Source organism: Pararge aegeria, chromosome 1 (genome assembly GCF_905163445.1).
Source record: "Pararge aegeria chromosome 1, ilParAegt1.1, whole genome shotgun sequence".
NCBI lineage: Eukaryota > Metazoa > Arthropoda > Insecta > Lepidoptera > Nymphalidae > Pararge > Pararge aegeria.
In genome coordinates, this window is record NC_053180.1 from 9,774,085 (window position 1) to 9,789,569 (window position 15,485).

The 15,485-nt window shown below is 33.8% G+C and overlaps 1 protein-coding gene and 1 non-coding gene across 6 annotated transcripts; both read right to left on the reverse strand.

The window, feature by feature from the left end:
- Positions 1-2,119: 2,119 nt before the first annotated feature.
- Trnav-aac lies at positions 2,120-2,192 on the reverse strand. Its single transcript has one exon. It is a non-coding gene; the product is annotated as a tRNA-Val (tRNA).
- A 132-nt stretch (positions 2,193-2,324) lies between these two features.
- On the reverse strand, positions 2,325-14,723 carry LOC120626012 (beta-alanine transporter-like). 5 transcript variants are annotated; one of them, XM_039893311.1, is made up of 13 exons: positions 14,711-14,723; positions 13,643-13,936; positions 10,450-10,637; positions 8,406-8,496; positions 8,144-8,251; positions 7,853-7,956; positions 6,974-7,167; positions 6,260-6,380; positions 6,012-6,147; positions 4,726-5,326; positions 4,503-4,634; positions 3,856-4,037; positions 2,325-3,229 (listed from the first exon to the last, which is right to left on the reverse strand). In XM_039893311.1, the coding sequence occupies exons 2-13, from the start codon at positions 13,769-13,771 to the stop codon at positions 3,053-3,055; spliced, it is 2,163 nt and encodes a 720-aa protein (XP_039749245.1). In that variant the 5' UTR covers positions 13,772-13,936; positions 14,711-14,723; the 3' UTR covers positions 2,325-3,052. The 5 variants fall into 5 exon arrangements, with proteins under 5 accessions (XP_039749245.1, XP_039749252.1, XP_039749238.1 ...); XM_039893318.1 differs by having other exon boundaries at positions 13,643-13,911; positions 14,645-14,716; XM_039893304.1 differs by having other exon boundaries at positions 13,643-13,925; positions 14,645-14,716.
- Positions 14,724-15,485: the final 762 nt, after the last annotated feature.

The following is a 15,485-nucleotide window of genomic DNA, read 5'->3' on the forward strand; positions in this document are numbered from 1 at the left end:
AACGTGAACGCCGCCAAGGAACCAGCGGTGCGGCTTCGCTCGTCGTAAGTGAGGTCTGGGACGTGTTTGTTTGACTGTGCGGTGTAATTTTAATGGCGAGGTTTGAAATTTTATTAATTTTTCATGTTCGGAGAGTTGCCTAGTCGTCTGAACTGAACTGAACTGAACTAACTGAACAATGAAAAAACGGTGTAATATGAATTGTTATATTTTTTACAATATAACAGCAATTATTTTCCTATTAATTTCTTATAATTTTACTATCAAATTAAATTAAATACTGCAAAATTTAAAAATACAAACTGCAGTGTTGGTATCCTCTTTGAATACCAGTATAACTTGATACTAACCAGCTCTATGTAGGTGAGTAGTTTTGTTACAATGCGTTACGAACGTTTTGTGCCATCAAGTGCATGTGACGTGTGAAGTGAAGACATAACTCATAACCTCGTGATATGTCCCCCTGGTACCTATTCTATTACTCAATGCATTTGTAATTCCAATTCTTTTTTTCTGTCGGCTTTTAATTAACTCATAAATTGTAATAATTCAATAACATTCATCTAGCCTAGGTACCTTTACCGAGATATAGATTGTTCAACATAGGGGATTATTGCAATTGCAAAAATTACCACCGGCATTAATCCCAAGCGTCTCCGAAGGAATAACCTGCGCTGTTCCTCGCTACACATAGTTCCATTAAAAAGAAACGGGTATAGACTCATTCTTCGCGGGTATGAGCATTCGATATTTTTTTTTTAATTCTAAGTATTTTAAATTGGTATTCCTACTCTCTTCTTTATTTGGCGTCGATAGCCTAAAGGGTAGAGATTCGGTCGATCTCCTAACTTTTGTAACGGTGCAGGAAAATATCGTGAGGAAACCTGAATGCTTGAGAGTACCCCATAACGTTCTCAAAGGTTTGTGAAGTCTATCTGTCATTCTGAGTGAAGATTCGTGCCCTGCGTCGTCAATTGGTTGATAACTATTAAACTGTTATAAATAACCCTACAGTTTAAATTTAGATACTTTTAATGCGCAGTGTAATAACTCTACAAAGGTATCCTAACACGCCTCCATATATAAGATAGACTATAAAGTCCTCAACCAACTTTAAATATCAGGGTATTATTTTTACAAGATGTGTAAGAGGAGATTTTGGAATTGATTATAAAATGATCATATTTTGAAATGATTTTAACTATCATTTCTTAACACAGTTTTTAGGCAAGATTGTGTTAGGGGCCCCCTTAACTTAATATTTAAAATTAAGTTTATAGGTAAGTAGGTATTCGAAAGTGTATAATATTTGTTTTTTTGTTAGCTAGAACATGATGGAATTTGGTTTAGATGAAGCTTGAATAGGTACTTGTGATGAACATTAAAAATGGGACGTTTTCTGACCCGGAAGTTTAAAAGATTTGTTAAAACCTAAACAAATACGGATAAAGTCGAGGGCCGCAGCTAGCACAATCTGCATATATTTTATTTATTTCTTAATTATTATTTTTATACTAACATGTAACTGGTACCAGCTTGTGATGAGTAGTATAAATATGTACAGCGCCATCTTACGGTGAGTGGCTTGATTTTTTCGTCTTGACGATTACCATAACCTTTTCTGTGTTGCTTCTAACTATTTAGCGAAAAGTTGTATAGATGGCGCTTACAAAATCCTTAGCGTAGATCTAACTACAAACTATCTACAAACTAAGCGAATACGATTGAGGACTTTCTATAGATATAATCAATTTAAAAATTCCACAAAATACGATAATTTTTGTAATTGATGGACTGATTTGAGATTTTCGCACATAGTTGCGATTTCCTTAACATACGAGTGTGTCTACATAGTGTCGAGTATCAAAGTGAAGTACCGCAAAACGGCTTTTGGATACTTTGGTACTTTATAATTATGCTGTAAGTGTTTAGTTTATAATCCGTTCTCTTTTCAACTTATTTTTAATTAATTTTTTCTTGAAAGTACCTTCCACTGACTTAAAAAAATATATTCTTTGATCTTATATTTTAATGAAATAAACAAAGAAATTCGTCAAATAGAAAATTGACAAAACAAAAACACAGAGGGTCTTTTATTTAAAAAAAAAATAAAAGATAATGTTTCCGCCCGGGATCGAACCGGGGGCCTTCTGCGTGTTAGGCAGATGTGATAACCGCTACACCACGGAAACATATAGATATGATGTGAATTTAAGTAACATTACCCTAAATAGGTATTTTAAATGAAACAACAAGAGTAAACTAAATTTTAGTTCAAAATATTATTTATATCTACAAAATTTTGAAATCGTAATACTGATTCATCATACAATAACAGTAAGTATTAGTGAATTATTGTTTTTATAATGTAAGTTCGTCGAACATGAACAAAATGCAGAACTTAAAAGTAACTTACTCAGAGTTGAGACATATCTACAATTACGCACGCTTCTAGGTATATTGAGGTACATGTAAATTAATGTATTAAAACCTTAATTACGAAAATAAGTATAATTCGCCGTGTTCATCATAAGTGCCACAGAATGCCTAGTGTGAGATTTTCTACCTATACGATCGCGTGTAAGTTAACTATTGTTTGAACTGAATAGACCGCCATCTAGTGGAAATAATGTTTCCAAGCTTCTAAGTAGACTTAGAAAAAAAAACCTCACATTAGGCACTCAGGTCCTTGCTATCTCGTAGTACTAGCTGCTGCCCAATAATTCATCTGAATTACCTTCGCCTTTTCTAAAAATCCCGGGAGCACCTTGTCTCTTTATTCCGAGCTTAACAACCTACTTATGTCAGTCACTAAGATCTAAGCTATATGTTTAGTGGAGAGCAGTTTATTTGTAGTGCGTGCATAAGTAACAAAGGTAAGTTTTTAATAAAGCGGTAACAGTTTCTTGTTAATTTCCTGGGATACAAAGTATCCTATGTCAATCTCTGTGCCCACCTACATCGGTGCAGCGGTTGAGCCAAACATAGCCAAACAAAGACAGGTAACCAAACAGCACACATTGGCGTTTAAATTATAAATGCCAGTGTCAATCTACTCTTTACTTTCTACGCAGCTCAATAATTTAAAACTTCTTCCAAACGATTCTCCATCTTCTAGTGTTTGTGGTAAGGGCTGGTTCAAGGTTTCTGGCAAGAAGAGTGACGTAACACCTGCCATCACGCTCAGCACGCCCATAATGATAAGTGGAAGATATTTAGATACAGATGCCTGAAAGTTAAAAAATACGCTGTGTTAATCCATTATATTAGGTATACTGTGTGTGTAATTAAGGATATATACATAGGAACGGACGAATGTATCATTAATATACTTTGGATGTACACCACGGGCAAAAATAACAATTATGAAAATACTATACCCAAGTAAAGTCAGTGTTTTAATACATTACACTTATTGTGAGGTACAATTATTTATAGTGGACTCTGGACTCGTCGAGGTAACCAAAGAAAATACTAAATAAGTAGGTTTCTTGAATTGCTACTGAAATGCCATTTGATACTGCCGGGCGAAGTGTATGGTCCACTCTACCGTACCAAATCGTAGCACAAGGTTTCCTATTAGAGAGGAAAGGAAGTACAATATGCCATATTATTTAATAACTTTTGTAATGAAAGTTTTTTTCTAAATAACTCATGCAAAGATGAAAGAACGAACAAGCTGACTATTAATAAAATCTTTACCCGTATTAAGTGCACCTGTTTTAACTCAACCTTAAACTGGGTGGTAAAAGGTAAATGATGCTTCTTGCTTATCAAATACTTAAATAAGATTTATTACAATATAGCTGATAAATGTCAGGTAAGGGTTGCACAATAAGTATTAGGTCAACTTACCAGTGCTACAATATATGGAACTGTTAGCAATCCGATACCAGCCACGACAGACGAAGCGCCCATAGCTTGTGCTCTCACAACTGTGGGAAGCAATTCACCAATTTGTACATAAAACACTGCGAAAGACGCAGCAGCGCATAATCTTCCCAACATGGCTAATGAAACTATCACCCAAGGCCACACTGCAATAAAATAAAATTCATTTACAATGGAAGGAGCAGGTCAAAGAACAGAAAACTATGAACAGCAGCAGCAGCAGCATAGCAGCAATCCCTACTAATATTATAAATGTGAATGTCAGTTTGTTTGTTACACTTTCACGCGAAAACTACATACACATATTTTTGGAAGTGTTAGAAGAAATATAGGATATTTTTTATCCCGACATTAAGCTCGGTTCCTTTGGGAGAGGGGATGAAAGTGTTTGACGTTTTACACCGTAACTCCGACAAATTAAAACCGATCGCGGGCAATAGCTAGTAAATAATAAAAATACAAACTAAATCATTAGTCATCTTAGAAACTATTGCGAACTATCATATAGTTCGCAATAGTATCAAACTTAGATGCGGTAAACATCGTTAAATAGGTTAGAACAATTTAAAATATTTTATTTAGATGTAATAATGTGTATTGGAACTTATTACCTTCTGGAACTAATGCACAGCTCAAGCATGCCAAGCCTCCAACGTTCATAAAGATGCACAAAACCCAACGTCGGCCATATCGTTCCATGCACTGCCATGCGATGAAATATGATGGAATTTCTACTGCTCCACCTACAATTATAATTTGGTTATTATTAAATAGTAGTATTATTATAAATAAAATAGAACAAATAACTCTGCTAAAGTAATTTTAAAATCTTACCGATAAAAAATGCCAAGTAATCATCTACTCCTAAATTTGGCGTATTATAACTTAAACTATTATAGACTACTCCTAATGCTATCCAATTAAATGTAAGTATAAAAAACTTCTTTCTTATATTTGGATATCTAAATACATCTAGTGGAGATGCTCTATAATCTCCTTCGGAGTTCTCGTCATCCATTTTCCTCTTATCTGGTATATCTTGATTTTCTTTTAAAATAATTCTATTGACTATTTGAAGAGATTTACTTCTTAGATTGTTTGGGAAAGAATATTCTGTCTGTGTATTTCTTTGTTGTAAATCAGGATTTTGTATTAAATCTTTCTGATTCAATTTGATTACTTCCTCTTTGATACTTTCTGCATCTCTTGGGGACCTAGATTTCTGAATTAAATCTCCTCCTTCTAGTAATCTAGGTTCTAAGTTTTCTTTGTTTTCAACATCATGCTCACCATTATTTCTAAGTTCATTTTTCGAAGAAAACATACTATTGATTTTTCTATCCACAAGTTCATCTTTCTCGTGTAAAAGTACTAATCCGTTAGCTGTGGGCATTATTGAAAGTTCTGCTTCGGCTTCTTCATCTTTAATCTTTTTCTGGAATAAAGATAATTATCAGTGCACGGCAAAAACGTGACAATATAGATCTAGTAAATACACTTACGCCCCAGATAAATAAAACGACCCCTCATTTATCGAATTATACTAACTCGCGTAAGCCTTGCTAACGGTAATAGTTATTTGTTTATTAGTTAATACTCTACAATGCTTAGTACCCAACGAACCTGAGTAAACCATACACATAATTAAGAACATAAAGAAACCGTGTACACGTCTAATATTTCTCGTGGTTAGGTCACATATTGCATTTAACAGTTGACAGTAGTTATTTCACCTCTTATGTTGTTTACAACATAAGAGGTGAAATAACTACTGTCACTGGTTTACCATAAAATGGGAAAAGTGGGGAAAATGGGAAAAAATTGTGAGCTAGCAACATTCCGCGGCCGTAAACGGAAACGTGCGCGAGGCATTTTCACTGATTTTGGACACAATGCACTGCATTAAACAATGACGGATGAGGTTTTGTATGCTCTTAATTTTGTGGTACCATAATATTGTTTATTTATTTCAATAATCTATTTAAAATCCCACATTACTTTACCATCTACTCACAGTAGTAACAAATATAATGTGTACTTATACATATAAATTTATCAAGCTGTTTATGCTTAAGCCTAACAATATTTTAAAAACTAGGTCTTCAATTGGCTAAACTTACATGCAATTCTAAAAGAAAACCATGACTTATAACTATGCCGTTTTTCTTGGCGAGATTTCTAAGAACTTTTTCAGCATCCGCTATACGCCCTCTTCCGACCAACCATCGCGGAGACTCAGGTATCAGCCAGTAGTATCTATAATGAAGCACTCATTAATTTATGCCTAATAAGTTGACAGGCGATAAAGTTGCAAAAATATGATTTGAAGACATATTATATAGAATCTAAATCCTAAATCAATACATACCCAAATAATACAACAAAAGGAAGGCTGATAGCTATGGACAAGTAAAACCAGTCACGTATCAGAAAAGCCAGAAGGGCCAGCAAGCACATACCACTTGCAAATAGCATACCCACGACGATACCTGCAATAAAATAATATATTCTCTGTACTACTATTATAATAAGGTATTATCATTTCTTTGTGAATTTAATTAGCACCTACCTCTACCTATAATATTTATTATGCTTACGATTATATAAGCTACAAAAGATAATGTAATTCCGAATTCTTAAGCATAATAAACAAAAGTAGTGCAACTAGTTGTTTCCCTGCTTCTATTAGGCAACGCAAATATCTGTAAAGCCCATAATTTGTACGGGTTTCCTCACCATAATCACGGGTACCTCGATATCAAGAGTAAAGGGACATTGTCTTAGCAAACTCGCATCTTTAGATCTTCTTGCATAATTTATCAGTTTATTTAGAAAATATAGAGCATGAGAAAATATAGGAATATATTAACAGTTACAATTTGAAAGATGTACTCTCATCATATATTGGATAGGAGGAGACGTTACTTTGCGGAATTTCATGAGATACAATAAAAGTTAAGCTTAATTTGCTATCTTCTGACCACCACATCGTACAGATCTTGCAAAATGAAACCGTGCAAATGAGAGTGTACATTTTGGAAGGCCCGTTTTTTTATCATTGGCTCAAGAATTAGTCCATCACCTGTATGAGTTCTCGTTGCTGGGGGCATTAATTCCAAAGCTAGAATGAAAGGCTGCTGGTAAAGGGCTGGGAAGAATAGCCCACCCAGTACCCTCAAAGCGATATAACCCCAATAATTTCCGGGGAATGATGCAAGAATACATAATGGTACCTCAAGAAATACCATAAGCAAAATTGTAGGCCGGCGACCGTATCTGAAAAAAAGCATAAGCTAAAAATCATAATTGAATAAATAAATAACTATTAAATTAATAAATTATTATCACATTATTTATATTAATAATTTATAACTGCAGATTTTAATAAACTTTAAGCATTTTGCACCAAAAAAAATCTAAATGTGGGCTCTTATGTAAGCTTGACTAATTTATATATTAATAAATAAATAACACCTCTTTGTACAAAATTAGATTTAGTACCGTATGTGAATAAAGAATTTAAAGCAATGTTGTATTTTCTGTTAAAGGTTTTCTCTATCTCTGTATAGTTTTGTCAAAATAGACACTAAAACCACATCTGGGACGAGGAACTCTTCAACTAAGTAAAGCTTTATAATTGAATTTCTGTGCTAACTGACATTGTAGATTTTTATCAGTACGATAAGTGTGTTGGACTATACCATCCTAACCTTAGTGAATCGCGCTGTCTCCCTGGTTGCACCCGGACACACGTAAGGGATGTGTGGAGTAGGGGGTAATGTAACTTAGGTAAACGATGATAACTATTTTCGAAAATAGCAGTGATATAAGATTGCAGTGATTATTTAACTATAAAAATAAATTGGTAAATTATTTAAATTCTAAAAGTAGTATAGGTATAAAGAAGTAAAATAATTAAGGTTTAGGCTAGTGAAAGATAGTAAACACAGGACTAACTGACCTGTCAGATATCCATCCAAAGAATAGATTACCAACTAGAGAGCCCACCCAGAACAAGGTGGTACCAGTTCTCGGCAACCATTCTTTGTCACATACCAACGAGAACTGAAAGATGGCTGAAATTATTATATTAAACTATATTCCTCAGAAATTTAACGTAATGATCTCCTTTAGTTTGCAATGATCATAGAATTGCAATGATCATAAATTTGTTTCTTCAGTATTATTTGACATAAATGGTTATGTCAAATAATACTGAAGAAACAAATTAAGTATTTATTATTTGACTCACCTCCGTAACTAAAGTTGTAGTATAATGTTCTGTCTTAAAAATCCATGAGTTCGTACAAGCAGTAGGTTCTTTTCTTACGGCCACAATTGCATCTTGTACTCTTTGTATCTGAAATTTTTATAATTCAACTAATTATTTCTATAAAATTGATTTGCTATAAAACAAGATTAAATTTAGGCTAACATGAAATTTCAAGGACGTATCTTAAGGTTGCAAGTTGTTTTAAATTTTAATGCTATAAAAAGAATAATTTAAGAAGTACCTTCTCGTATCTCTCATCTGGTTCACTGGATAAGATCAAATCCTTAATTTTTAGAAATAAGAGAGTACCGTTTTCCACATTTGTAACATTTCTGAAAAGAAAAATAAAATCTCAACTAAGCGTACCAGAGAAAAATTTCATCTGTTATATCTAAACTTCGGTTGAACACGAGACTTCGCCGCGAGTGGTTTTCTTGGATACTGTATCCCTTTCCAACTAATTTATTTAATTAATATTCCTTTCAGTATTTACATTTAGTAGTATTGCGTATGAAAAGCCAGCCTTTAAAGGTGAATACTAATCACATATTAACACTGCAAGCTATTTCGCTTAGTATCACCCGCTCAATAAATCTAAGTTAGTTAAGAACAAAAACAAAAAATGAAATCTAAGAGTTATATCTAACTTGGTGCAAGCCTACAAAACATTATGAATAGGGATTTACTTTTGGGTAAGTTAGACAAATATTTTTTTTTGAACGGATTAAACAGTATCCTATGTGCATCTCAAGGATGTCATCTCTGTACCGAATTTCGTTAATATCAGTACTGTGGTTTAGTCCAACATCAATCAATCAAAACAACAATCAGACTCACTTTCTCATTTTCTCATTTTCTGCATTTATACTCGTAATATTAGTAAAGATATTGAATTTTATGCTCGAGTTTTCTAACACGTGGTCATGTCGCACGTGTTTGACATGAATACCTACATAGGTACTATCATACTTAATCTGTGCATCAATACATTGCAATGTGTGTAGTGCATAGAGAACATATGATATAAAGGACTAATGGAAACTAAACCTTAATCTGTTATGAAACCTACCTTTTCTCTTTATTTTATAAAAATCGTTGCCGGACCAAGCAGATTGACAATCGGATAAGTGGAAAACCTTCGTCTATAAACTGAGAAACACTTCGCAGAGCATGCATGGAACACGACCTACAAAGTGCCGGCAAATTTCACCGGCAACAACGCCTTTCGGCTGCTTGGCGGCAGATATAAACATGACAGTAGTACTTCCTCTGACGAGCACTATCATGAAAAGCTCTATAAAGCTCCCGAAAGTAAACCCTTGGCCTATATTGAGCGTGGTGGCCCTATACTGGGTTGTTTATGATGATGATGGGGAACAAAATAATATTGGTTTTTTGTATAGAAGAAAACATTGTATTTGACTTTATAGGTACGAAAATTACTTAGTTTTCCAATGAATATCATTTTGTCGTGTAATGTATGAATTATGAATAAATAATGACAATGAATAATCCATCAATATTGAAATATTTTTTTTTAAGATACTATCTTTTTACAAAATCACATTTATTACCAATGAGATAGAGGTTCATTATGTGGTATTAGGCGTTTGAATTCCATTAACCACCATTAAGTGTGAAGTGTCTATCTGGCTGTCCGCCAACACGTTCGTGAATACACAAAATCAAAATTCTAGAAGCACGCACTTGATGGCTTTGTAAACATGCATCGTCCATAATTCTAATTTTGTCCTTGTTTGATTTGGGGCCACATTATGTTAAAATTACATCCTTCGATACTGTTATTATAAATGTGATAGTGTTATGATGTTTGGTTTGTATCTTAGAAACGAACATAAGATATTTTTTATCCTGAAAAATAATACAGGTCCGCGGGATTTAAAATAATGCCTTCGATCTTGACAAAATTTGCGTGAGAAAGCTTGCACCCTGGAGACGTACAGTACAGTAAAGTACGAGTCGTTTATTTCGATGACATGTCAATCATCCTCAAAGATTTTAATTTTCTCAGGAAACTTTTTTATCCCGGTAAAATCAAACTGTTCCTAGGGAATCATTGATAAACATTCGAAATCGTGGACTACAGCTACCTAATAAATATACATATATATAGTTTCAAACCCTACGAAATGTATCTAAATAATATTATCATACGTACGTCTTTCAACTAATACGTTAGGGTATGTTCAATTTAAAAATGTAGATTAGACATTTTGTTAGGTTGGTTCAAACGATTTAGATCAGAATTAGTAAAAAATACTCACTTAATACCAAAGTAGTCACTGAGATCAGCGTACAACACTGGCATATCAAGTGAGTAACTTCTGCAAGTTTCAAATACTCCTTTTTCTTGTGGCACAGTCAAATTGCGAAGCATTTCATCTGGGAATGCTAGGCTTTCAAGTTCTGAAGGTGGTGCGCACCAGTGCTCAGGACTTGCGTTTGTGAAGACCTGGAATCAATTTGAACCTTATTAGTTCCCGTTCCTGGTGGAAATTTGGAGATTACTTGCATCCTGTATCTTATACTTTTTATCCCGGAAAAGCACCCGGGTGCACCCGGGAATTGTTCGTTAGTTAACATTTCATTATTTCCTGTTTTTTATTAGCTTCCAGTATTATCATACTACACATTATTACGATACATTATTAATCACTACAATCCAATATGAAACTTCAAACGTATTTAAGATTTTTCTCCTTATAAAATTGTAGAGAGGTACAGCCTAATATTTTTTATCTCTATATAAAAACTATTGGCCGCGATCTTGTGTTAGGATAACTCTAGGTCACTATCAGACCATCTGACTGTTTGTACAAAACCTGTTTGGCTACTTTTTTCTTTTTTGATGGCGTAGGTACTCGTACTTGTATTTATCTGATCCACAGAATATTCTACGAGTTTAAAGTAGGTACTAAGGTGACTTATAAGTATGGGTTTTTCTTTCAAAGAATTGAACAAACAATTTTAATTTTAAAATGTTTTGTTAGCGATCTAGAAAAAAAAGGAAAGAAAAAGTCTTTTATCAGGCCAAAACATACTTATTTTTGTACGTCTGTATGTTCAACGACATTGACTAAATAATGATCACCGCCTGATGATGGGTGAGATCACAGACGTAACGATTTAATAACTATATAAATGTACTTTTAGATTATAGCTACTGCTACCTAACTACTACTTCAATATAAATTACACCTATTATTAATTAAAAGTATAATCTTATAAACAAAGTATAAACATACTTTTATACGTTTGTTTGACCGTTTGTTTGCTGATCTTGATATAATTGAGCACAGACATAGCTGCCATCCTGGAGAAGAACATTATCTCTTTACTCTTTTCACTGGAGACGTTTCCGTAGTTTTACACAATAAGAAATAGAAATATGTTCCTTACCTGTTCACGGTTTAACATCACGAAGGTTTGCGTATAGACAGTATGGATTTAGGAAACGGAAGGAGTAAGTACAAAGTCGTACGTACTGTGCATTTAAACCTTTTGAGACGGACATACTTTGTAGGCACAAAACCATCTGATAAAAATATGTAGATAAGTAACTAGCCTTTCTTCAGCTAGCTCTGTATGAAATTACTTTTAGATCAGCATGTTGATTTTCTGTATAAAATACAAACTGTACCCAGCGGTTTCACCCGCGTTTAGACCCGCGGTAAGGGTCGTATTTTTATAATTTATTAACTAAGGGGATACGTAATTCAATATTTTCACAATGCGAAAAATTACATGCTGCAAAATGTAAAGTTCATCTACATACGTTTTTCTTGTATAACTAGCGGGCGGTGAAATACGGGGAAGTTTTAGAAATTTTCGTATTTTATCATATTTTCGTATGGGAATTTAGGTAGGGATTTTTTTTTGCCGAAAACCTCATCAGGCTAATATCTTCTATTATGGAAATAAAATAAAGCTTAAATTCCTTAATCCAGGATTATGTAGCTTTCCAGCGATAAAAGAAACATTAAAATAAGTTCAGTAGTTGTAAAATTTATCGATTACAAAAAAAAACTCTTTCCCCTGTATAACAATGGTATAGATTTAATCATGTATGGATAGACAGGTTGTCATGATAACTTTGCATCGTTAAAATATTATCAAAGTATTTACTGCGAGGTATTTGCTTATTACTGCTAAAGTTTAACCTTAATCTATGCATGTCCAATCAACTAAGTAAGACATTTCAGTGACTAATGACTACATTAAGCAAATTGCTACATGACTGCAAATGTTTCACTCGGAATGTAAAGGGAAATTTAAATTACAATTAGGTGGAGCAATCACTTAGCATTACAATAGTTCGGGATGCATTGACAATGATGAATAGCAGTGTTTTCCTGTTCATTTGGAAATATTTAAATAATATGATCAACCAGAAAAGATCTGCGTAGTTATTTTTCGATAATCCTAATTTGCACACTAAAGTCGCTGAATTATTTGACGGCGGTCAATGAAGTCAGCGATTTCCTATAGATATATTAATAGTTTAATAAAGCTGCACAAATTCTTTGCCTTCATTGAAACTAGTTCAGTATTAGAAGCTATATTTTGTAGGACCCTTGTCATACCTTACTTACCATAAAATGTTATTAGAGACTAGGTGATCTAAGATAGTAATTATATGTCAAACATATTTCGTTTATATTATTATTGAATTTTTTGTTATTTTTATGTTTTAATTTTACCCTGGTTTAGTAATTACCCTGGTTAGCTTTTGTCTACCTTTTCCTAATGTAAGGGATAGGTATGGCAGCCATTTTAACCCATATCCCTAATCAGTTTCTACGCGGTTTATTACCGGTAAATCGCTTGGTACGTCTTTGTCAGTAGGAAGGTAACTGATAGGTGCCGAATCCTGTCACCATAGGTAATAAGACCAGAGAAAAATCTGAAATAATAAATTTGTAAAATGCCCCTTTCGGGAATGTCACCCGTAATCTCCCATTCGAAACAGCACTGCGAAAGTGAGGAATTACTTGATGAGGACAAACAATTTAAATACTATGTCATAATTCCCAGCCTATTAACGTGTCACTGCTGGACACAAGCCCAGAGGAAGAGTTTCAGAGCAAGTACCGACGTACTGTACAACAAAAGTGTAGGTATATTAGCAAGTATTGAGTTCAACAGTCTTCTTCTCAGAAGAATTTGATATCCGAACCGACGCGCGGTAGAATCGCTAAAGCAACCTATCTTTATGATTCAAATGAGTCTGTACTTGAAATAAACTGTTCTGAGCGCGAAGTGTGAGTTTACTTATTCGATTACGTGAGAGTTAACGACGATTTATATGGCATCAAAAGAGCGCGATAGGGTGACCCAGTATTGTAACTAGATGGCGCTCCTTCGATACCACATAAATCGTAGTTAACATTCTCGCGATTGAATAAGTTAACGTAATATCTTACACTTGGCACAATGTATTCTTTATAGTATTCCTACCTGAGAGAATACCAAGAAAGATGTCGGTATGGCTGCCAGCCCACACAATAAGTAAAACAGAAGCATATGCCAGCAGCCCTTCTTAGTAGCCAGGACGGCAGCCTCGTCCAATTCCTTAGTCCACGTCATCCTCACTGCTCACTTCACCTCAGTTTCAATCGACAAAGTCCAAAGTAGCACAGTCATTTCTGTATATTATTTATTTATGTCTCTATATTCAATATTTCTATATTCAAATATGTATCTATGCTCGGTAATTACCTCTGTTTCTGTAGATTGTAAGCTTATTTCTATCTAAATTTTAATAATTATGAAACTGATTTTTTTACCAAATATTTCCATACTAAATAACTAATTTATATTATATAGACGAAATTTTTAACTGTTACTAATATTTAGTTATTTAGACAACTAAAAAAATTTATTTAGAGTGCTAGGTTCATAGTTGTATTCTTAATGATTTAAACACGGAAACTTATACTCATAAAAGAACTTAATAATGCCTCATGAGGTCTTCATGCCCCCAGTAATTCTTGGCTTTATTTAAATAATACATGTTATATACATTTGAATAATTCTATGTTTACGGTTGGCAGATTTTTTTGGATTAATGTCTAATGTTTTAAATACTGTCGTATTTCTACTCTATTTGATTGTTGTGCATCTCATTAAAACACTCCTGATTACATTATACTATGCACGGTAGTAACAATTTTGTAAATCGTTAGTTAGGTAATTAATTTATTAAGAGCACCGCAAACTATAAATACAGTTTGTTTATGGCAAAGTTAAGTGTTTGGCGTGTTTTTGTCCCTGTTTTCCCTGCGATAGCGACATATTCAAGATTTTTGTTTTGTTTAGTCAAAACAGACCATATATTTAAAGCAACCACTTCATAAGTTAATTTTAGACCACCCATTAAGATTATCTATTAGGACTGTTTTTGTTACATTTTTTTTTTTGCATTTAGTTATATATATTTATGTGATATAATATATTAACTGTATATTTTCACTGTTGTTTACGCATCAAACATGTTACATATTGAAATTCGATCGACAAACGCACGGGCATCTGGTTGTGTTTACCGCGTAGTACTAATACGACCGGCGCAGGCGCAGCGTGTAGAAATAAATCGTGATATGACGATCAATCTCTAGATAACACAAATGGATAGCTGTGGGTTTCCTTGCGTAATATGTTAATTACTATTTACCACTGGCCCTGAGTTTCTGTAACATTTCAATCGTATCCAAGCTCTTTTCGAGACGTCTATAAGAATTTTTTTTTTCTCAAAGAGGAGATTTAGAGCTTAATCCCTCCAGCAATAGTATGGGCTGGCGGGCTTTAACAATTATTATTTCATGATACTTTCAATATTTATTTGGCTGGCTACCGTGCTCTTTGACACGAGCACAGGGGTAGACTGTACCAACTTTGTAATATTTTTTTGGACCGAAAATACCTCACAGTCTAACATGGGAATTGAATCTAGAATTATGATCAGACTTCAATTATGCCCATTCATACAAATATACCTAAGTCATATTATGAAATAAAAGTTATGACTTCCAAATATTCAACTTTTAAGGTATTGCGGTGCGAGTGCAGTCAAGTTCTTTAGTCTTGTCATCGGCTGTGGCGTGCATCGAGAGTATGCACAGGGTATGCAGATGTTATAAAATAAAGAAAATCTCCAGTACGAGTGAAACAAAAAAATACCAGGCATTGTAAGAGTTATAAAAAGCCTATCCTTAAGTTTATTATCACTCGTACTGGAGATTTTCTTCATTTTATAACATTTGCATACCCTGTGCATACCCTCTATGCACGCCACTGGTCA